Here is a 24697-nt window from a genome sequence, read left to right as displayed (position 1 = left end):
GCCAATTACTATACCCTTAATGCTGTCCTCTTCTCTTATATTTTTTAGAAGAATTTCCAATGTTAATATAAAGAGGATAGGTTTCGCATTTTTTAAATTTTGTCCTCTTGCCTTTCTTCTGTAGAGTCCTGGAATAGGAATGCACGTTTGTTCTCGCTGTGACCAAGATAAAGACAGCTGCTGAGAGATAACGGCAGCCACGTTTGGAACTCTTCCACCATTTAATCAACAACACCACATCTGACAATTTGTCCTGTGAAATGCTGACTCACTATTTCATAGATCATGATATGACTTATTTTCCTACATACATAAAAATGCAAGGCTGTTGCCACGCAGCTCCCATTGGAAGGTCTGTAGCGCTGCATCACAACTCTCCCCAGTCGGGGCTGGAGAGAGGGGAGGAAAAGAGAAGGCAGGTTGCCCAATGACATGGGAAAGAGGAGGGTGGGATACTAAGAGGGGGGAAGACATGTTTAAAAATATCTGCAGGGAGGGAGGTAAATGACAGTTTCAAACAATGGCAGAGGTTTGAGTAAAGCACTATGGAATATAAGAGTGCTCAGCATCCTTACAGATCCCTTCATGGCTGGATCACGTGCACAGGTGATTTTTGGCGTCTGCGCAGATGCGATTTCAGGCGCTGCGGAAGCGAGTCCCTGCACCGTGCTGCGCCGGTTTAGCGCAGTGTGCGAGCGGGTGGCTCAGTTCGGGCACGGTTTGTGGGCCAGTCAGACAACCTCCATGGGCCGCTTCCAGCCCATGGGCCTTAGGTTGCTGACCCCTGGAGTAAATCAATGCTGGAGGGACACCAGGGAACAGTTTGTCTACCGTAGCTCAGTATTCATTGGTAGCAGCTCTTTTGGGTTTCAGACATAGAATCTTTTGCCATCCCTACCTGGCAATTCCAGGGGTAGAATAAGTGCTCTTTTTTTCCTACCAGAAATGACATTCTGGGAATACACAGCAGCAGAGGCTCATGGATGTACAAAATAAAAGCAAGCTCAGTTGGTTACATGCTGATAACGCCAAGGTTGCAGGTTTGATCCCCGTATCGGACAGCTGCATATTCCTATATTGCACGGGGTTGGGCTAGATGATCCTCAGGGTCCCTTCCAACTCTATGATACTATGAATTAAGTGCCTAAGAACACACCTCAGAGGAAAACCTCTGTGGAGTTGCTGCAGCAATCATTGCAGCAAACATTTGCCTAACTTACAAACCATCCCTCTTGCTTGCTTGAAGCAGCACTGAGGAGCTTCTCTAGAAAATGCACCTGAGCTCTCTTTAAGAATTTATTACAGACCCCAGAAGCTGATAAAGAGCTGGCTGTAATATGCAATGATTTTTTTTTTTATGGGATCGGAACAGCGTTGCTTCATTCAGTCTAGAGAGGATAGGCCAGCCAAACCAATATGATCTGTATCACAAACTTTGCCACTTGCTGAAGACAACCGGATGAGAAATAATCCATTTGCTACACTGTTTGTAGTACACTCATATATTGCCAGCAGTTTACCATTTGCAGCAACCACAAACCCCGACTTCATGTTAATGAAAGGGAAGTGGCTGTACAGATCTCATCATCAAGGAAACAGAGGTGGGTTGTGACCTTGACTGTGACCTATATGTCATAGCTGTATGGAAACAGTGGTGTCTGTTGCTTCTGGAAAGTGTGTGTGTACTTCAGGCCACACACCCCTGCCCTGCTAAAGTCATTCTGTCTACACCAGCTCCATCCATGCAAACTTCTCCTAAGAGCCAGGAGAGTTGAATGTTCAGAGGAAGCCTATCTCTGAACACCAATTGTGAGCTTGCTGCACAATGGGAACAAGGGGCGGAGGAGACCAGCTGCGCCTCCTATTCGCCATGGGGCCGCTGTAGAGCCAGCATTGGATCTGCCGTCACTAGGGACGCTGCCGCCCGAGGCAGTAGCCTCGCCAGTCCCCATGAGCGGTTTCGGTGCTGGTTTTGAGCATGACGGTTTCAAAGAACCGCAACTGAGAACGTGCATTGTATTTGCTGGAGTCCCCGCCTCCCAAATCTTTCCCACGCATTTGAACGGTCGTCTTCGGAAGGTGGCGGACTCTCCTTCCTTAGAGGCTTTTAAGCAGAGGGTGGATGGCCACCTGTCATGGGTGCTTTTGCAGAGATTCCTGCATTTCAGGGGGCTGGACTAGATGACCTTAGGGGGGGAAGTTCCTCCTAACTCTAGGATTTGCAACGGGTCCTGGGAACGCGGACAAGAATGCCCGCTGGACATGCCCACAGGGAACCGGAAGCATTGAGCATCGGCTCGTTTTCACGACCTCTTTGGTTTTACACTGCCTTTGTGCTTGGGAGGCAGTTCCTCCCACCGTTCTCCCCACCCACCCACTCGCACCCTGTGCGCAGGCGCAAAGCGCGCGTCGCGCTCGTTGGGCGCGACGCACGCGGCTCCCGATACGCTCCCTTCCTCCTTCGCTCCCTCCCGGCGTCGCGGACGGGCCGGCGGCGCGCATGCGCTTTAGCGCGTTGCCGTTGCCGCCGCCGCCGCTGTGTATGCCCGTCCCTCTCTTTCTCTCAGTCGCTCGCCATGTTGTTGTGAGTCTCCCTCACGGCGGCGAGGGTGGAGGAGGGGGAGGGACCACGACGGCGGCGGCGGGGGGAGGAGGAGGAGGGGGAGGCGGCGGGAAGGCGACGGGGTGGCTGGGTAATTATAGGTGAAGGTGTACCCGGAGGAAGGAGGAAGAGGAGGAGGAGGGAGCCCGCCCCCCCCTCCGTGTGTCCGTTACAGGCACACTAGCCCGTGAGTATTCGGCTGCGCGAGGCGATGGGATGAGGTGCGGGTGGGGGGGGGAGGGGATGGAACGGCCCATGGAACGGCGCGGGAGGGGGAATGCGATTGAGGGAGGAGCAAGAGGGCGAATCCATTATTGTCCGCCCCCCCCCCCCGTCGCACGGTCGCTCACCCACGTCCTATTGTTTCAGTAGGGGTATTTTGGGGGGGGGGGAGAGAGAGAAGCACACACACAGACAAGGAGAAAAGGCCGCTGCTGCAGCTGCTCCAGGCCTGAGCGCACGTCTTCGGTGCCCTCTGTCTCCACCCCCCCTTCTTTCTCTGGCTCTCCCTTTGTGTTGGCGAGCACTAGGCCCGTCGGGCAGGCCCTCGCTGCTGGAGGCGGCGGGGAAGCCATAGGGAAAAGCGGGGTGGGGAGAGAGGAGGAGGAGGAGAAGAAAGGAGGGCGCCTGTGTGGGTGTGGTGCTTGCTTGCTTGGAAGCAAAGAGAGGAAGGAGTCAATATGGTGCTGAGGACGACGTCTGCACGGCGGGCGGGCTGCTGTGTCCTGATCCGGGCAACTCCGTCTCCTGGTTTTGTTTCGCCCTATCCGTTTTAAAACGCCTCGTTTTGTTTCGTCTCTGCCAAGCGAGGAGCGCGGGACAGGCGAGGGAAGAGCCGAGAAAGATAATTTTGAAGTGGGTGGGGCAGTGTGTTGTGGAGGAGGGGGGATTTTAAGAGGGATTTTTTCTGATTTTGGTACTGGGGGGTGGGGGAGCAGGATTTCAGTTTCTCCTCTTTAACAGAGAGGGTTAATGAATAGGGTTTGTGTAGGTTTGCCCCCCCCCCCCCAATCGTGTTTGAAGGCCTGCTATTGTGGGGCTGCAAAGAGGCGAGAGGGTTTTTTGGAGGTGCCAGCCAAAGGACTGTTAACCACAGCAAAGAACAAGAAGCAAAAAGGTTAAATCTTTGCCTGCAGAAACTGGTCTGACACGCTCAGCCTAATTTGGTGAGCCTTTTGCTGTGGGACTAACATAGTAGCGAGGCTCTGAACCGTGGGGTGTTTTACGGAAAGTGGGTATTGTGGATTGGTGTGTTGTGGTCCCTTCTAGCCGGGGAACTGTATTTGATGGATTGGTAACCTGAGAAAGGAGAGAGATGTAACAAAAGGGTGCACAGAAGGGAAATGGCAACTAAAGAAGTGGAGATTGTAAACAGGAACATTCTTCTGTTACACTGGCTCGAGGGGAGGGTGTGCAAAGGAAATATGTAGACTTACTTATTGCACAGTATGTCTTAAAACATTCATTGACATAGTAATCCTGGTTCTGTGGGTTGTTTGTTTGATTCCTATTGTCAGTTCCCCCTGTAGAAGAAAGAGTCTGGATGCCCCTTGTATAGTGTTCACATGATTCCAGGTGAGGAAATAGGTTGCAAATTGATGGGATTCTCTTGATTGGAAGACACTTGAGAAGGTGTTTAGGTCTGCTGGAAGCATCCATGTGGCTTAAAGTGTGAGTCCTTGGGATTTGTTGAAAGGCCAGCCAAAATAATGGCATAGGGAATCTGGCACATGGTGACTTGGAAATTAGTCTAGTCAGGAAGAATTTGTGAGGTGAACTTATTTTGGTGTCTGGGGAAGAAAAACTTAGCACGTCTCTGTGAGAGGAGCAGCAAGAAGTGTGGTGAAGACCGCAAGAGGAGTCAGCAAAACAGGAACTAGTGTGGGGGAACTGTGAACAAGTTTGGTTATTGGTGGTATGGTAAGATGCTGAGTAGAAAAAAAGGGAGAGAGTCGGATATGCAAGACACATGGTGGTCATACAGGCAGATTTTCTCTTGTTCAGTAGAAGGTTTGAATAACGTGACATAGGAAAAAATGTAAATATAGTATCTGTGTGAGGAAGCACTTTGCATGAAATGAGTAACTGACATTTGATTATACATTCTGGTAAATGTTGTTTCACATACAGCATTCCCCCCCCCCTTAGTCTTTAAGGAAACAGTTTTTAGGTAGGGTATGTGAGTTTTAAGTGTTGACTTCCTCTGCAGCAAATTATATTGGAGCATGCAACTTTTCAGACCTATCAATGCATTATACATTTCTGTTGTATATTGGGGAGGGCTAATTGACAGCTTGTTCATTTTTGTTAAGCATGATAAACAAGTATATGTTCTAATGCATTGAACACTGCATGAGTTTTGAGAAAACTCCCCCCCCCAATTCCAGAGCAGTGATATAGGAAGGTAAAATTCCAGAGTTTAATAGAAATATTTTAAAATAAATAAATGAATAGCTTGATTCTCTGGCAGATGGTGAACCTTTTTGGCTCCATGGGACAGATCCTTATCAGAATCAACCCTGTGGGCCAAATTTGACAGGTGGGTGGGGCCACCCACCTCTCAATCAAATATGATGAGGTCATGTTTAAGGTGCTTTGAAGTACTAACTTCAAAACAACTTGCAAGGTGCTGCTGAATCAGAAAGGGGTTTTAGTAAGGAGACTTTCTCAGAAGGCCTCTAACATTTCAGCTCCTGGAATGAAGGAACCTCTGTGCCTTCTGCCCACTACTTTGCCACAGGAAACAATGGAAGAAACTGAAAGGAGCTCACCTGGGTGCTTTTCTAATTTCTTTCCCAAATACATATGCATACTTTTTGAGTCCTTCCTGCTGCTGCTGGTGCACACCAAGAGTGAGAGAGTCCCAAGGAATGCACAGTATGCAAAAGGCAAAAGCAACGTATTCATAAATGAGCAGCAAGAAAGGGAACAGTTGATACTACACACTTGAGGAGCAGCCCGTCTGTCCAGGGGCAAAGCAAACAGCACCAAGAGCCCAGAATTTTACTGTTGCTGCAGCAACTTTGAAATGGGCAGGCCATGCCTACAATGGACTGTTTTCTCCCCTCTCAGCGGGGGAGGAATTTCCTGCAAAAATGGAGAGTAGAGGAGCCTTTGTTTTAGCAGGGAAGGTGCTTGCAGTGAAATCCTCTGCTAAAACAGGGATTTGTTTTATTTGTTTTAGCAAACGCCTTCTTGAGTTAGAAATGAGCTCTGCCCATTATGTGATGTCATAAATAATATTAATTGGTAGGTTTGGTTTGGGCAAAATGGCCTCACTGGCCAAGATTGGCCCATAGCACAAAGGTTCTCTAGTTTGTTCCATAAACATCTGAACCAGATGGGTGGCACTTAATGACTCCGTAGATGTTTCCTAAAATTAACACCAATATATGTGGAGAAGCTTAAGTATAAGGATGCTCAAGCAAGAGGACTTCCCTTCTATCTTCCTTTGGAGTTTCATGAGCCCCTCAGAAAGCCTGAGAATTAGGAACCGTCCACAATAGCATGGAATTGCCGCATTGTACCAGTGTTCACTTGTATTGTTGCATACTGTTCTCAGTCTGGGAAATGGCTTTTTTGGAATAGAGTGGGAAAGGCCTCTTGTGGAAATATCCTCATGCTTGCTGTTTTCTGGATTAAGCTTTATAGGAAAAATGGCATACTCTCTAGTCCACATTGAAAAACTATTTTCAGGGTGTGATCCTATATGCCTCTCATGCTGGGGAGTGAGAGTGAGCAGTCATTGCTATATTGGTGCAGCTACCGTTGCATCTTATATGGGGTCAGCCCCATACATGAGAAAGGAAAAAACTGCTCTGGAAAATGCACCGTGGAATAACATACAATTGAGCAATATTTTGTCTATGGCAATATTGCCAGTATCCACTAATAATGGGTTGTTGTAGTACTGACCCCCATACCACTCTTATGATTGAGGGAGTCAGTGCACTGATGGTGATACCGTCTTTCCCACATTTTAAGACACCGTCTTATCACTTTTTTTCCTCAAAAAAACACTGGGTGGCTTATTTTCAGGGAATGTCTTACCGGTATTTTTATTACATCAGGAGCAGTGCCCCTCTTGCTCCCTGTCTCCCTGCGGGGCAGGACTCTTGACTGAAAGAAAATGACGGGCAACAGCCACCACCAAGCTCCATGAGAGGGAGTCTGAGGGAAGGGAGGTGTGTGCATCGCTGGCCCAGCCCTCTCTCCCCGGCCCTGGGATGTTCGTGAGGGAGGGAAGGAGCTCCTCCGAAGGGCTGCTCTCTCTCTCTCCCCTCCCAGGTGGGGACTCACTTAATAGCAATCTGCTACACTGGAGCTTCTTAAATTTAAACCAGTACAGTATAATGGAATCTATCTGTGTGATGCAGTCGTAGCAGTAGCCTATACTAAAGCAAATAAGGATCTCTACCAGCCAGCCAACTGCCCAAGACTTAAGAGCGAAAGTTCCAACAATGTAGCACTTTGTAGCACTGATAGCAAAGAGGCTACCGGCTGAGATACTGTACAAAACAAAGAAGCCAGCTGAGCAGCAATTAAGATGGTAAATGGTAGCAATTAAGTAGCAATTGAGCCAGCAGAAAGCGGGGTGAGATAATCTGCTGGTCCTAACAACCCGTCCGTGTTTCTCTTACCCACAAAATGTTAACTTTTGTGTAGGGTGTAGGGCAGTGTTTAGCAGCTCCTAAACAGCGAGAAGGGGAAAGTCCTTAATCCCCAAGGCAAGGACTGCGCCACCGGCAGCGATCCCGGTACCGGTACAAATCCTTAAAGGGGAAGCTCTACAGACAAGCAATGGAAAGAAAAAAGAATCCTCACTTTTTAAAAGGCTATTAAAAGGGGGAAAGGTGGGGGGAAGCGAGAGGTGGGCTGTGTGTGTGTGAGAGAGAGAGAGAGAGAGAGGCGGGGGGGGGGGGAGAGAGAGACGCGCACACAGAGTCTCTCCCTAAAGGGGAAGGCAGCGTCTTCAATCGCCCCTCTTTTTTCCCTCGTCCTTTCATCTTCTCCCCACCGCAAATGCCACTTTTCTCCTCTTCACCAAGCAAGCAGAGCTCACACAGCCTAGCTAAAAAAAAATATTTTGGAATCCTTTTACAGGTATTTTAAAAAATGCTTACAGAAACAGGAGGGGGAATCACGAGGCTGCAGGAACGGCTCTACGGTGCATTTTTACAAGCTTTTAAAAGAAATACGTGTCTTTGGAGCGACAGTAAAATGGGGAGAGATTTTTATGGGGGAGAGTTGGCTGGCGGGAGGGGGGAAGGGTCTATCACTATGTCTTATTTTCGGGTTATGGCTTATATCGCGCAACTGCTTAGAAATCCTGCTATGTCTTATATTATGGCTACGTCTTAAAAAGGGGGAAACACGGTACATGCCTCAGGACAGTCTCCTACCAATCCATACACACTGATGTCACCGTTCCTTCTCAGGCTGGTGTTTGGGTCTCATTATGTTGCATACTGCTCAAAATAATTGCATTTAATCACACACAAGGGGAATGAAGGACAGGCTGCTGAGTATAGTACCTGCATTGTCCTATTGGCAGGAGATCTGCAGAGAGGACTCGTGTCCCTCCTTGCTCCCAGGATTCAAGACACACTGTCGGAGAAAATAAATATTTGCCAAAGGGCGAACAGGAGGAACCAAGACAGGAACCATGGTATGCCACAACCACACACTGATAGCAGACATCTGCAGCAGTTCACTGCATTGGGCAGTGGTGGGAAATCTGGCTTTCCAGATGTTGTTGGACTGCAGCTTCCATCGGACCCAGTTAGTGCGACCAGTGGTCAGGGATAATTTGGAGTTGCAGTCCAACATCACCTTGAAGGCCACAGGTTTTCCACACTTGCCACATGGGTTTGGGAAACAGGAGATTGGAGCAGTAGCTCCAGGTGGGGATAGGGGAGAAAGTGGCTCCCTCACTGTTTACATGTTTTGTCTAATAACAGTCATGTTACAAACACTAGGAAGCTCCTTCAACTTGAGGCAATTCTTCAAAAATTGCAGAACAGTGCCTGCCTGGTCAGCTAGTAGGCAGGAAACAGATATCATTGGGCTGCCAATGTCAAGACCCAGTTATGAACACCAGGTTCCTGTAGGTTGCAAGAGGAGCCCTGGTAAAGCAGCTGAAATTTCACATTCAGGAGATACTGTGTTCAAATCCAGGTATCACACTAGAATAGGAAAGGGACTTTGACATTCAGGAACATCTGAATCAATATGCATGAGCACTGAATAGTCCTGTACACCTTTTGACTGATGCTTTCCCCCTCTAAACTGGGTGCTTCTATACACCCTTGTATCAGCACTTACCCCACAGTGCGCCCTGAGTGGCATGTCCTTTTGCAGTGCTGGGAACCTGATTGATCAGAGAGTAGAGGGTCTCTGGCTCTGGCCACTGGTAGTAACAAGCTATGTGTCCCACCCTGAGTCCAGCTGAAGCTAGATTGCATCTGGGGATGGAAAAAGTGTCCCTAGCTACCAATCCCGAACAACAAAGGAACAATGCACATGGGAAAGTCATAGCACTAGAACCTTTATGACACTGGCTCCATTTAGGAATATATTCACCTTTGACATAACTTTTGCGCACAGCCTGTAAGGAGCCTGCTTGGGAGTCATATCAGAGGAACAGCTGGGAGCATCCTGCTTACTGTTGACCATAATGACGAGGACCTCCTTTGTGGTCTGCTAAGTACTGTGTGTGGGTAGGTCTTGTTCCATTGGGAGAGGACCTGTGGAGATGGGGGGGCAGAGAATAATGGGCAACAGCCTGAAGCTGGAACACCCTGACCTGGGCGCACAAGTAGGTGTTTTGAGGAAACAAGAAAGCTGAGCGGTGCCAATTCAGTGTTCTGCCAGTACTCTTTCCTGGCCTTCCAACTCCCTGTGGAGGTGAGAGATTTCAGTGACTGGCAATAAACCCCTTTGGATTGTAGTGGAACTCTTGTGTGCAATGACAGCTCAGTCAGCTTCATTTATCTGTGCTGTGATCCGATAAGGCAAAAGTGCTTGAGTGTTTGGTGGCAGTAACAGTGGTTGGATTCTAGTGCCTGGGCTTTGCTAATGGAAAGGCTTACCTGCATTTGGGAATGAGTGTTTTCCTTAAGTTGGTGACACTGCTCCCTTCTGGAAAAGAACTTGAGACAATGCAAACAGAAACAAGTAGTCTTCAACACTTGAACGGAAAGTACAATAGTTGTGATAGAAACTTCGGGCAACAGGTAACCTGAGCCAAATAATGGATTTAGCACTAGCTCTTGTTTAGTGCTATGTGAACACGTGCATTTCCTCTTCCTTTTTCTTCAAACTCTTAACAATTTGGAGTTAGGTTAAAATAAGCCAACTTTACACTGTAGTCTGTGAAGCTGAATTGTTTAAACTACAATAATAGATAATGGTAACTACACTTCCTTGGTTAGAATGACACTGTAGTTGACAGTTGAAATGAGCTAAAAATGGAAGCAAAAACTTCCCAACGCCTCTTGGCTTTGCATGGGGGGGGGGAGTGGAAGGAGGGTAGGCTTGTTAATGTAGCATGAAAAGACATGGTTTAGCCCAAAATAACTACCAACATTTAGGTTTTAGGTGATAGGTGACAAACAATAGGGGCTAGTGGCTGGGTTGAGCTTGCAGGAGCTGCTTGTTGTCATGCCTCGCTTGTGAGTTTCCCAGGACCATGTGATTGGCCACTGTTGGGGACAAAATGTTGGGCCAGTTGAACTCTTGATCTGGGTAAGATAACTGCATCATGGACTAATAAAATAATTTGTTGATGCACTCTTAGAACATCTGTCTGCCATTTTTGATAAATTCTAATAACATGTGAGTTGCCAAAATCCTGGAGATTGAGACAGTTTAAGAAAGGGGTGGTTGGAGAGGAGATTCTAGGAAACCACAAACCAGTCTGACTTTGATATCAGGGAAAATATTAGAGTAAATTCTAAAGCTTATCAACCAGTAAGTGCCTTGTTAATAATGTAGTGGTTTGTAGAAGGTGGCATAGGTTTAACAATAATAAATTCTGCCGCACAAACTGCATTTCTCTCTTTATTAGCTTAAAGGGTGTTGGAAAACTGGATATAATGTATAGTTTTCTCATTATATTTTAGTTTGGAAACTGCCTAAATGTGAGTTAGATAATGATATTGTTGAGGGATGCAAGCTTGTTGGAAAACTAGTCTCTTGAGTAGTCGGTGCCAGAAAAAACTGGAGGGAGAATTTTGAGTGAGAGCTCGGTCCTGGTACTTGTCAACATTTTTATGAAACCGACATTTTATGAAACTTAAACACCAGTGACTTAGATGAACAGGTAGAAGGATCCTGATCATATTTGCAGCAGATGACCCTACTGGTAGGGACAGGAGACACCACAGAAGATGAATAAAATTCAGAATTAATGTGAATCTGGAATGAGACTTCCCATGAAAATCAACAGAAAGCAATGCAGAATTTTACTGTTACACAAAAGAAGATCAAATAAGCAGGTGCAGAAGATTGAGTAGCAGACTTGAGGATAATGCATGTGAAATGGATTTCAGGATTGTATTTGATCACAAGCTAAACACAAGTCAACGTGTGGGGCTGCAAAAAAGGCTGATGCTATTTTTAGGCTGTTTTAATAGAACTATAATTTCCAAGTCTTGAAGTGGTTGCACTTTATTCTGACCTCATTTGTAATCCTCCAATCTTGGGCACTGCATTTGAAGATGGATGTAAACAAATTGTAATGGACTTAGAGGAGGACCTTGAAGGTGGTTAGGAAGATCAGAAAATATCCTTTGAAGAAAAGTTGAAATAACAGGGTATGTTTATTTGGAAGAGAATATGATGATAGCACAAGAGGCAAAAGCTTGTTTTCTGCTGCCCTATAGTACAGAACTAACTATAATGGGCTTAAGGAGGGTAGATTTCAGTTTAACATGAGTAGAAATTTCTTGATGGTAGGAACAACTCGGCAAGAGGTCTGCCAAAATAGGATGGAACTTTTAGTGGTGAAATAATTTGCATGCAATTGGATTAGTCATAAATTGGTAGTTTCCACAGCTTTTGTTAATTCTAATTTTTACTTGGTAGAAAAGACTGTGGGCCAGATCCATATACAGACGTACCTTGGAAGTTGAACGGAATCTGTTCCGGAAATCCATTAGACTTCCAATATGTTTGACTTCCAAGGTGCGCCTTCCGATTGGCTACAGGAGCGTCCTGAAGCCAATCGGAAGGCGCACCGGACTTCCGGCTTCCTAAAATCATTCAAAAAACCCGGAACAATCAATTCTGTTTTTTAACCGTTTGGGAGCCGAAACGTTCGAGTTTACAGGCGTTCGGCTTCCGAGGTTTTTCCCTGTATACCATAGGTCAGATCTGACCTGTAGGCTGGTAGTTGCCCACCCTTGGTCTAAATCACTAAGCATGGATTTCTAGGATTTTTCTATAAGTGCCTTTAAAATAAATAAATTCTGGTCTATCGCAGTTCCCTTTTATTAATTCCAGAAAAGGGAGCTTTACATGTTCCCTATGCTCTTACTCTCACATTTGTTTTGTGTGAGATAAAATACAATAAAAAAGCTAATTTATTACTTCTTTTAAAAATTTCAGTCATTTCTGAAAATTTTAGACCGTTTGAAATAAAGATTTGTATAAAGGTGAATGCTTTACCGAACAGTGGGCGGTATCCAAGGCTCCCATTGCACTAGTGCAAAGGATGTGTATGAGCACATACACATCTCCCCTGCGGACCCCCCTACACTCTCAAAATTGGCTCAGGGGGATTTGGGGACTCTAGGTAGGTTTTTTGTAGCATGGTGGGGTGAGTGGAAATAGAAGTGCCGCTGCATCAATGAAACTCTGCTGCTTTGAATACAACCCACTTCTTGACTTCTATCTTTGAACAGACTATAGTTACAAAATTAAAAAGAAAAGAATTCGAAACAAATGTTGCAGAAGCCTGTTTTGCTTTTGCACTAAGTAGGCAGCAGACCAATTCATCAATGTTTACAGCTTTATGAACTATGTAACCAAGGTCAGTAGTTGACTGGCATGCCAGTCCTTTGGTGCTCTCAGGCTCCTATGCGGAGAGGAGAGCGATGTATAATTTTCATTTATTGATACATGGTGTAGGAGTAACTACTTTGAGTTCCTGATTTGAAAGGTATGGCTTCTTGGAAGAATAGTTAAAAGCAGTGCCTTTCTTCTAGAAAAAAGGTACCGTTTCTCACCGTGAAGGTTGTTACAGTAAGTGCCACACTTTTAACTAGTGTTTTTCTTCTAGGAAAAAAAGGTTGGTACTGCATACTCTTAAGTACCCCCCACCAAAAAGCTTTGGTTAAAAGATTGACAGGTATCTGGATTAGAATTTTTTTAGTATATTACCTTACATATTCTAGGGCAGGCATAGGTAAAGTTGGGCCTCCAGATGTTTTGAGACTACAATTCCCATCATCCCTGATCACTGGTTCTGTTAGCTAGGGATGATGGGTGTTGTACTCCCAAAACATCTGGAGGGCCGAGTTTGCCTATACGTGTTCTAGGGTAATGTCAGACTTTCGTGTTGGGCTTCCAAAGAGAAGCCAGTGTTTCAGAGCAAACTCCCTGTTCCTTATAGTTTGGATTTTTAGTTTTGAAATCCTAATTATAAGAACTGCATATTTTACGCTCCTTCTGTGGAAAGCCTTTTATGTTATCAATCCTTTTTCTTTTTAGGTTTCTACATGGTATGAAATTACATGTGTCCTCCTAGGTATGAATGAAGTGTCCTGACAGGAGACCAGAGGAATGATGCATGTGAACATTGGTCAGGAAACCAGAGGGGTTGAACAAGGGGTTACCTCAGCTGGAACAGTAGGTGGAACAACTTCAGGGCCCAATTCAGGTGGAACCAATCCTCACTCCATCCCTACATCTGCAGTGTCAGGTGCTTCCAGTGTCCAGGTACCCTTCAGTGGATGGTCTCAGGATGATGCCACAGTTGGATATGTCTTCCAGAGGCAGGCTGGTGAGCAACTGAGTGGCTACTTCAGTAAGCACCGTCGGCCCACAGGAGATAGCATTCATGTAGATCATTCGGTAGGTAGCTTATTTGTGTTTTCCTTATAGTTCCCCCCCCTTTAACTCATATCTTTCAGAAAGATATGTATAGGTTAATTTATCATAAGCACAGCATTTAATCATGGCTATTGGAAGTTAAACTTATCAGCGTAACTGGATTAAGGTGTGATACACATTAATATGAAAGTACCTGGTATTTCCCCCCTCAGAGATACTTTTAGTAGTTTTTAAAGTATTAGATTTCATGACAGGTGGATAGGTGGTACCAAGTAGTTCATCTTGACAAATCAAAGAAAAGTGACAGGATGACATTAAAAATAAATTTTGAATGTAACCTTGCCTGTTACACTTAATACCCTACATTCAGTACAGAATAAATTGATCATGCTTAATTTCCATTGCATGATACTTAGTCATGGCCAATATCTGCTGATTCACTGAATCTCAGTAATAACACCTACAATGTACACCTTATTGTACACAATCTTGCATCCTGTTGAATGTTATTTTTCTAATGCTTTGGAGACTCGTGATGCCACATCTGAGGTTGCATCTGCCTACTCTGATATCTGTAAGTTGGACTGATGTTTTTATTTAGAGTTCTATGTGTACAGCAGGGGTAGGGAACCCTCCACATATTGTTGGGCCTACTCCCATCATCCCTGACCATTGGCTATACTGGTTGAGGCTGTTGGAAATGTAGTCTGGAGAGCCACAGGCCCTCCACCCCTCTGGTACAGCATAACATGTAGACTCCAGCCACATGATCAGCACACTGAACTCTGGATTTACCTTTAGTCATGTTCATTAAATTCAGTGTCTCTACCTGCATAATACTTAGTTGAATGCCACCCTTTCTAGTACTTTGCTTCAGCATGCCACATTTCTTGTAGTTGGCATTTTAAAGAGATTCCTTTAGTCTCTGGAACAATTCAAGCACAGCTTGCTGCTGCTGCTTTGAATTTACCTACTCAAGTTGTGAATAAGTTTTTCTTTAAATTCAGGATTATACTTCAAAAAGAGATTCTTTGCTAATACCTGATAGGTCTGTAATGGCTGGATAACTCAGGGGTACTTGTCTTCAACTTTCTTGCTGTAGAGGAAATAGTTTTTTCCATTATAATTGTGTGGTTCCTTCAGAAACATCTATGACCGCATGAACAACAACACTTCTGAATAGGACATCTTATATAAATTTTTTCCTATGAAGAGCTTTATAGAGATCAGAATGTATTGTTCTCTAGGATCACATTCCCTTCTAGACAAACTTCCGAGGGCCATTTTTCAGTGGTGGGCATGTCTTGAGGCAAAAGTATGTAGAGCAATAAATGTACATTTTGCCCTTGCACAGGAGGCAAGTTGCTTCACACACTGCTCTGTCCTCCATCCAGAGAAGCAAAAGGCAGTATTGGAGTTCAAGGACACATTCTAGCTAGGCAGAAATGTTTGGTGTGAAGTGGAACTGGTGAGGTTTCTTGGGGAGATTTCCAAGGGTCAAGTAGAGGGGCCACATTCCAGCCTTGGCCCTAAGGTTCTGGTTACTTAAGTAAACTTAGCAGATAGAATGAATTACTGTTCTGTAGACCTGCAGATCACACTTCCTATTTATTCTCATTACTGTAACATGCTTTTGGCTTTTCCTTTGGAATGCAGATTGTTTGTATCTTGCAGAGTGCTGGAAATATTTAGAATATTTAGAATAAAGAGAGTGCAAAAGGCACCATGATTTCTGGAATATGACATGGTAACCAAGGACACAAAGTTGATTCTGAATTTAGTGTTTCAAGAGAAGACAAAGAGGGAAATAATTGACTTGTCAAAGAATTTTTTTCTGCATACTGATGCATACCTTTGGAATGCAGTCTTTCTAAGAATCCTTGGTTTTAAAAGATTCTGTCTAGCTCTGATTTTTCCTAACAAACTTAAGAAAAGTTCATTATTTTTTAATATTCATTTGTCGTTTTTACCATTAAAAGGTGATTGTAGTCTGGGGTAAAACTTGCTTGCTTGCATGGATCTGTTTAGTGCTCTCATATTTTTTTATTGAGTTAGGTCCTAGCATTGTATAGTGGTACCTTGGTTTACAACCATAATCCGTTCCAGAGGTCCAGTTGTAAACCAAAACAGGTTGTAACCCAAGGCATGCTTTTGCCAATGGGGCCTCCCCCCAAAAAAATAATAATTAGTTGTGATAAAAAAAATGGGTTGGAATAAAAAAAAAGGGACATGCACTTCCGGATTTAATCCAAAATGGTTGTAATCCAAAGCGGTTGCAAACCAAGGTACCACTGTAGTTAGTTTTCAGCGTTATGTATTGTTCATGTCTGTCTTGCATGCAGTAGACGTACCGTGTTTCCCCTTTTTTAAGTCGTAGTCATAATATAAGCCATGGCAGGATTTTAAAGATTTTTAAAATTTAAGACATACCCCGAAAATAAGACATAGGTCTACCTGCAGGCACCCAGCAGCGAAGGTGGGAACGGGGCCCGAGGACGCCTCTGGCCAAAAATTAAGGGGGGGGGGGTGTCAGGGAGTTCAATTTGGGGGGCGGAGTTGGAGGGAGGGAGACGCCGCTGACCGGGCTCGTTGCCTTTTTCTTTTCACGTCGTTTTTTCCTGTAAAATGCCCGCAAGCCGGCAAAGCAGGAAAGAAAGGGGAGACGACTCGCGCGTTTTCTCTCCCCGCCGACACCTTTTCCCTCTTCCCCCCCCAACCACCACCCTGGGAAGCTTCCTCGATCCGGTGCTGGGCGCCGACCCGGCAGGCCGCTTCCTTGATCCGGCGACCTGCCGGGTCGGCGCTGATCAGTGCTGCGTGGAGACCAGATCGAGGAGCCGGTCTGCAGAGTCAGCGCCCAGCAGCGCCGCACGGAGCATCGCCTCCTCAATCCAGCACGGCATTGCTGGGCGCTGACTCTGCAGACCGGCTCCGCGATCCGGTGCTCCGCGCAGCGGGGTGATTGGCGGCGGCGGGAGCCGCGGCGCCGGAACGTTGTGGGCTGCATGGCCCAAGGTGCCAGAGCGGCAATGGGGCGATTGGCGGCGGCGGGAGCCGCGGCGCCGGAACGTTGTGGGCCGCATGGCCCAAGGTGCCAGAGCGGCAATGGGGCGATTGGCGGCGGCGGGAGCCGCGGCGCCGGAACGTTGTGGGCCGCATGGCCCAAGGTGCCAGAGCGGCAATGGGGCGATTGGCGGCGGCGGGAGCCGCGGCGCCGGAACGTTGTGGGCCGCATGGCCCAAGGTGCCAGAGTGGCAATGGGGCGATTGGCGGCGGCGGGAGCCGCGGCGCCGGAACGTTGTGGGCCGCATGGCCCAAGGTGCCAGAGCGGCAATGGGGTGATTGGCGGCGGCGGGAAAGTTTGGATTATGTTCCTCATTAGTGTAAAGTTACTTAGTTACAAACTAGGGCGCTATAATTGTTTCTTCCAATAGATGATGATGATGTTTAGATATCCACGCTTCAGCATGAGGTGGGTTACAGCAGTTGCATTGCAATATTTTTGTATGTAACACTGTTTCTGTATACTAATAGCGAACTCATTCATCAAGTTTTGTTGCCTATGTAGCCAAGACAGCACCAGTAGTGACTAAGAGAGGTATTGGCATGTTTGGGCAAACTCTGAACTTTGCAGAAGTACAAAAAGCCTTAACACAGTGGGATGGAGCATGCGTGGCTGGCACAGAATGCTAAATCTTTCTGCCTGAGAAGGGAAAAACAATGGAGGAGGGAGAGTGGAATGGAGTATCTTGGGGAAGGCATGGCTGGCTGCCTGGAACGTTGAACAAGAGCATACTGCTGTGCAGCTTGTATTAGGTCAACGTTTAAATTACATTTTCCAATTGTAAATATTGAAAAGGGTGCTTTCATTGCCTTGCAAACAGGGTGTTATGGTATTCATCAACAAACCACAACCAGCAACCTGCACTTGTTTAGAGATGGGTAGATCAAACTGCTAGTGAATCTCAGCAGTTCGGATTTGTTCTTTATGAAGAGAAAAGGCAGCACTCTGTGTTGATTATCTTTTTTAAGACTTCTCCTAATGTTACTTGTGTCGTGTCATACTCCTTCCAGCTTTTTTGCTGCAGGAGCTAACTTTATGATCTGTTCTCTTGCACCTCATATAGGGTTGCCCTTTGAACATATGCTTTCCTTTCTTTAGCTCAGTTCTGATTCCTTCATCATTGTAGCAAATCCCTTACATGTATTGGTGTTTGCTGGTCGAGCAATATAAATCAGTATCCTCCTTCACCATATTTTGGGGCTCAACCAGAGATACAGTTCCTTATCTCAAGAGGTGGAATTGCTGCTCAGGAAATGGACAATAGAGCCCATGTCTCCTTCAGATTTTGATTCAAGTTCTCTGTGCCCATTGTTCTCCAAGCTAGTGGAGGGGCCACTGTCTCATTTTGCACCTTGAATATTTCAACATTTTCACCTGGAGCTCAAAGTTCAAAATGATGACATTAACTCTATGTGTTGTGTTATAATAGCAACAGCAACAATAACCACTGATTTTTTTGCATGACTGGGCAGCAGGTGTGCTATAATGATAGAATAGAAGATGACTACTTTGCTAAAATGCTTTCTAATGAGAATCAATGCATTCAGATTTTAATTTTCATTATACAGGCAATTGTAGGCATTCAGGTTTTAGATTTAATTTTTTTGGCTGATTACTGTTAACTCTGAATTTAATTTGGTGTTGTGGAAATACACTAATAATGCAACAATTTGATTATAAAACATTGATTTGATTTGTGCAACATTGCAACATTTAAACCCAGTAGGCGTCCACTGGATCAAAAGCTCTTCCACTAACTGGCTACTGATGTTCCTTAACATTTGAATGTCACAGAGGTAGCCAGTTAGTGGAAGAGCTTTTGATCCAGTGGATGCCTGTACTAATGGAATAGGAAGGAGGCAATTTACAGCAGCTTTCCCTCTGAAAAACTGCTCCAGGGTGTCAGGGTGTTTCATAGTTTTAAATACCCCAAAATTTCAAAGAGGTCTGATTGTTGGTTATGGAGAAAAAGAATAAAATGCACATAAGGCCGAGGATCTCAAGAGGGACAGAAACATAGATTTCACGAAACTTTGAAGTGCTATAAAATTAAAACCATTTGAGATAGAGGGAAAAAAATTAAGGGGGTTTCTTTCAACCATAAGGGAAGGGTGTACAAGTTTCATCAAAATCCGAGACGGTGGGTGGCGAAACCCTTGGTTTATGCGTTGATTTGATGTGGAATGACTCTTAAAGAAAATAGGAGGACAAGCAAATTTGCTGCCCCACCTCTTGCACTCCAGTGGTGTAGTAGAAAAACTGCTAGCAGATTTGCAAAGCTAGGTATGGTTTCAAAGACTCTTCTGAAAATTGAATGACCGCTTCTGGTTGTGAAAGGATACAAATGGATGCAAACCAAGGGATTTAAAATCTATGATGTTGATTTATATTACATACTTAATATATTCAAGGCATGCTTGGGTTGTGGGAGAGATGATAAATCATGTTTTCAGTGCTTTTTGTTTTTATCAAGGTTCACCTTTCTTATTTGTTCTTGTAAGCTTTTCCTTTTTAAGAGTGCTTAGTAACTTTTGCCTGAAATAAATTACTTAGAAAGTTTATCACATCAGTTTTACTTATGTGGGTATTGTATCAGGAGTTCATGGTGACTAAATAATGCGCTTTCAAATATTTTTCATAGTTCTTTTCATTCACCAAGTGAATATTCAAGAGAATTGTCTGTTGCTCTTCAACCAAGGAAGTTCAATTAATAAAAAAATGGGGCATAGTGAACAGGAGTGTAACAATTTGGAAACTACTTCTAAATTCTAAAAATAGAACCCGTAGCTTTCAAATGAAATCTAATTTTTATTTTTATTTTCTCCAGGTTCGCTCTGTGGATGAAATGAATCATGAGTTTCAAGCTCTTGCACTAGAATCTCGGGGAATGGGAGAGGTAAATAGCTTTAGTTGAAATGTATAGAATGGATTGTCGCAAGGATTTATAAATCACAGCTCTGCTAAACTTGGCACCATTTAAAATAACCACAATTTAAGATATGTATCTTCTGTTGTTGTTGGAATTTTCAAGTCACCTTTTATGCAAGTACACTGTGAGTCTTGCATTGTACTTTCGACATGAAACACAAATAGCACATACTTTGTGGGAGAGAATACACAGGCAAGATTGAGTTTTGCTAGAAAACTCAGCTGATGAAGGATGGATTCTGTGTGTCAAGCTAGTGTTTAAAGCTATCAGTAGCTTGAGTTCTTCAAGCCACAGTTTTCAAGGTCCGAAATCATAGTACCATGTCTCCAAATATTCTGGTGCTTGTGGCGAAGGTGATGCACTAAAGAGTACTAACATCTTCACCATTTGCTTCCTGTTCAACACTTTTAAATGACCTTAGAGTTCTTCCTCAGTTCTTTAGAATGCTTATGTGAAAATTATGGGGTAGAGGTATATCAGTTTTAAATGAGGTACTGTTAATATGGCAAGCACTCTGGGAGAGCAAACATTGCCTATATTACGGAGGACAGCATCTGTTTCAGTTGGACACATGCACAGGATTCCAGTGAGTATTTTTCTTTAAGCCGGAACATATTAATGTATTGAAATAGCTGACATATTTTCCTTGATTTAGAATTAGTAACCTGGAAACCTCATGTCTATACAGAATGATAATGCTAAATAAAGCTCTGTGGGAGGAATTAAGTGTTGTGCTAAAGTGATTGTTTTGACCCCGCCTCCCCGGAGCCAAGTTTGGGGAAGGAGGGGAGAATACCCCATTGTGAAAACGTCCTGTCGCACACCTTCTGCTGACAAGACTCTTAGTTTACTGCTGCCCCATATCTCTAACTTTTGATTTTAGAGAATTGCTTGGAAAGGGCTGCATGTTGAGTGCTAGCAGGTTAGACTCATTCAGGGTGATAAAATAATCCCATCCTATTCCCCCCCTTTTTGAATTAGTTACTTGGAAACCCCAGGTCTATATAGAAAAAGATGCTAACTAAATTTCCAAATGTTGCCTGAAAGCCAAATCAGTTTACAGTCATACCTTGGGTTGAGTATGCTGCGGGTTGCGTACTTGGCGGGTTGCGTACTGTGCACGCATGTGCAGAAGCGCTCTATCAGCGCTTCACACATGCCCTAAAGCACCACTTGGGTTTAGTACTTTTCTTTTCTTTTTTTAAAAAAAATATTTTTATTAATTTTCCAATTAAAACCAATTATATCACATTCAATATTTCAGATTATACACATATATATATCAATCAAACTGAATGTTATGCCAAATCATCTAAAGAATTTTTTATTTGGGTTCCCATGCTTCAAGAAATTGGGAATTCCTCGCAACTGTCCACTGCCGTCTGGGTTTAGTACTTTTCAGGGTGTGAATGGCACCCCGGAACGGATTGGGTACTTAACCCGAGGTACCACTGTACATACTTTTAATGAGTGAATGCTGAAAATTGCAGCCATGTGTGTATAACAATTATTAAGACTGAGAGTAGCAAGATTTTTAAAATAATTGCACTTGACAAAGGGTAGCATAGATCATTTTGTACAAACAAGTTTTATGTCTGAATGGAAAATGACCCTTCGGAAGCAGCCTTGGCTGAAGGGACCAGTGCATCTTTATTTTTTTGGAGCTTTTTATAGGTGTTACATTCTCCATGGCCCTAAAGTAGCAAGTATCAGGCATGTATACTGGTGCTGAAGTGTAATACCTATTAGACATGTTTCTGGTTTGATTTTCATTAAAACATATTTCATTTTGGATAGATAAGGAACCAATCTGTAATGTTGCAATTCTGCGTGCAGTTATGTGCATTTTGTCCTGTTTAATTTAGATGTTATTAAATCAGGTATCTGGAGATAGGGTTGGAGTCTTAATTACAAACCATGTAAAGCGGGAATCTATGACCCCCTGTTTGACTCACATCAGACTAGGCCATTAGGTCAGAGATAATGGGAGTTGTAGCTGAACTCCATCTGGAGAGCCACAGGTTTCCCACCCTTTTTCTAAAGTTTTATGTACTAATGTATGCTAGTACTAAATTTAGCAAGATTCACTTATAATGGGCCATACCACTGCTTCACTCTCCTAAACACCTGCTGTTAAGCAAAGCATGCCTGTTCCACAGGTCTGTGTAAGCACCAGTTTACAAATAAACTGAAAATTAACCAGTTTTAAATGTGGTATATCCTTTTTAAATAGCTGCTACCTGCCAAAAAATTTTGGGAACCAGATGATCCAGCAAAGGATGGACAAAAAGGCATATTCCTTGGTGATGAATGGAGAGAAACTGCCTGGGGAGCACCTCGTAAGTGATGTGCATTTAAGGAATTTATGGTCAGAAATCACTTGGGAAAGAAATTACTGGGGGAAAGAATCACACTCATGCTTTAGTGATTTAAACAAGTGACTGAACAAAGTGTCATTAACTTAAGTATTTTCAATCTATGTATATTCATGTCAGTTACATTTTAGTTTATTTGTTTTTTAAACAGACCACTCTATGTCTCAGCCTATTATGGTTCAGAGAAAGCCTGGACATGTTTTTCATGGAAACAGTGAAGTGAATGCTGTCTTATCTCCTCGATCAGAGAGTGGTGGCCTTGGTGTGAGCATGGTAGAATATGTGTTAAGTTCTTCTCCAGCGGATAAATTGGACTCCCGATTTAGAAAAGGAGCTTTTGTAAGTAACTTGGTTATGTCAACAAAATATTAGACCATCCTAAGCTGGATCCCCCATTAGACTGCACTAATTCCAAATCAGTATTAATAAGAAGTTGGACTAGCAAACTTTGGTTCCCATTCTGACCTGTGGGAAGCAGTGTTTTGTGTTAACATGATTATTTCCTGTAGGTCATTTGAGGATATATGTAGACAAGAATTGTGTATGCGTAACCGCATGAGTCTGCTTGTATGAAACTCAGTTTCATTGAAATCGGAATGATTTACTTCCAAATAATAGCTGTGTTTAGAAACTCCATATGGGGTTTTTAAGCAGAGGTTGGATACCCATCTGTCATGGATGTTTAGCTGAGATTCCTGCATTGCAGGGGGTTGGACTAGATGACCCTTGGGGTACCTCCCAACTCTAAGATTCTATGTGTTCACCAGAGCATAAACTATTTGACATTTTATTAGTATTAAGCTGAGAGTTGTATTATATTTAACACTTCCATATTTACGGAGGACAGTTAGTAATGAAAAAATAATAGGTATGAAAATAAGTTTCATCCTACAGCTTCATGACAGTGGGTTAGAGATTCCACGAGGGGAGGTGCTTTTTACCAATTTTCTCCTGCAAGTCCCCCTCTCCCAAATCAGTTTTGAAAGATTGGCAGAAGACCTTATTGAAGCTTGTGGGAGGGAGGCTACAGGTGGGAGAAGGCAGAAGGTGAATCAGCAAAAATTTCCTTGCCTCTGTGTGTACGGGATTCTCTTAGATCACCAGCTCTTCCACAGATGAAAAGGGCTACACAGCTTTAGCAAAAGTTGGACTTTTTCCTTTGAGTGAAGATGCTCTCAGGTTGGATTTGAGCTTCCTCTAATGCTTGGAGGCAGGATGGCAGCTGAATACAACCAGAGAAAAATAATTTGTTTCTTTTTGGTGTTACTTGTTTCTTATGTTGGGTGGATGCAACTTGGACGGTTGTGTAAACTTGTGGGGCCTAGTCAGTTGGGAGCAAAACTGATTCAACTGTAATCCTGTCCTCAGATGCTAGAGGGAGCTCACATCTCACCTGAGATTTAAAAAAATTCATTCAAAGGAAAATACTTTTTGCAGGTAAGCCCAGCGGTTCTTTCTGTTTATCCTAGCAGTTTGCTTTCATGCATCAGCTTGTTTTGTATAAGACTGAAACTTCCTCAATCAAGGTATATTACTGAGTGTTATATGATTCATTGTGCAGTGTAACATAGAATTAGATTGTTTTGTGGTGGTGCTTTTGCATTTTGTCATATTCAGAATCAAACATTCTTTTCTTCAGGGCACTAGAGAAGCTGAAACAGATGGACCTGAGAAAGGAGACCAGAAAGGCAAGGCTTCTCCATTTGAGGAGGACAAAAACAGAGATCTCAAACGAGATGATGATGATGATGATGTTACTAAAATAAATGGCAGAGGTTTGCCAAATGGAATGGATGCTGACTGCAAAGATTTTAAGTAGGCATTTACATTTTTCTAAAGATACAAAGTATATTTTTTAAGAAATAAAAATTCCGAGTTCAGTAGGTTTAACCCCTTTTTCGTTTTCATATTGATGATTCAAGTCCTACCTGCCTATTTTGCATAATATTCAGCCTCTTGCACGCACCCCCCCCCTCTAAATTCACCTTAAATAGACAGGTCATCTTTAAATAGTTTAAAGTTCTATTTGTGTAGCTAGGCTATAAAACAAGTCAAAAGGCTTTGTTGTTCTAAGGTTGCTTTAAAGCCATCATAGATGCTTGGCGATCCAATTAAATGGCTGGGGGACATAGGAGAGTCTGTCTCTGTATTTCACTTTGGCTCCCTTGACTACTGTATTAGAAGCTTGTGGGTATGATTTTGGCTGCTCCCTGTTCAATGATCCCTCTACGTGGGTCCTTGCCTATATATCTCCAGCATGTCTACTCTCTGGCAATATGCTTGACTGGTCCCCTGTTCTGCTTTGGTTTGGTTTGTACACACAAGTTGTCTATCCAGATCCATCTATTATTTAATGCTCCCCAGCCAGGATCACTTTGCCTCTCTTTCCCCCTCCTCAAGCATTTGATGTGCTTAGATCTTCACTCGTTTGTAATTGACAGGATTCTTTACTATATCCCAAGAGCCTCAGTTGCCTTCTGATGTGTGTGCACTGGCTGAAGGAAATTTCTAGGTGGGTGAGGCAGCTTTACCAGCTGTTTCAAAAACTTTGCAATATATCTGGGGCAATGTAAGGATCTAAAAGAATCCTAGCTCCAAGGTGAGCACGTTCTTGATCTCCAGTGGGGAAATGAGTAAGAGGTTTAGGCACATCTGGAGCGACATAGAGGAGG

The 24697-nt window shown here is 43.9% G+C and overlaps 1 protein-coding gene across 40 annotated transcripts in view; it reads left to right on the top strand.

Annotated features, from left to right (window-relative positions):
* The first annotated feature begins 2494 nt into the window (after nt 1-2494).
* PUM2 (pumilio RNA binding family member 2) overlaps nt 2495-24697 on the top strand; it is a 59869-nt gene continuing 37666 nt past the window's right edge. For 26 of the 40 annotated variants that reach the window (XM_088665625.1, XM_035110004.3, XM_035110003.3 and 23 more), the window contains exons 1-6: nt 2660-2789; nt 13316-13678; nt 19549-19617; nt 21884-21989; nt 22177-22364; nt 23665-23840. In XM_088665625.1, the coding sequence (XP_088521751.1) occupies nt 13388-13678; nt 19549-19617; nt 21884-21989; nt 22177-22364; nt 23665-23840 (830 nt within the window). In that variant the 5' untranslated portion in view covers nt 2660-2789; nt 13316-13387. Of the gene's footprint in view, nt 2790-3257; nt 3458-3749; nt 3769-13315; nt 13679-19548; nt 19618-21883; nt 21990-22176; nt 22365-23664; nt 23841-24697 lie in introns of those variants that run through there. The other 14 variants (XM_088665634.1, XM_088665643.1, XM_035110011.3 and 11 more) reach the window with 12 other exon arrangements.

Source organism: Zootoca vivipara, chromosome 3 (genome assembly GCF_965207765.1).
Source record: "Zootoca vivipara chromosome 3, rZooViv2.hap1.1, whole genome shotgun sequence".
In the NCBI taxonomy this organism is placed as follows: Eukaryota; Metazoa; Chordata; class Lepidosauria; order Squamata; family Lacertidae; genus Zootoca; species Zootoca vivipara.
This window is presented reverse-complemented; position numbering and strand designations above follow the sequence as displayed.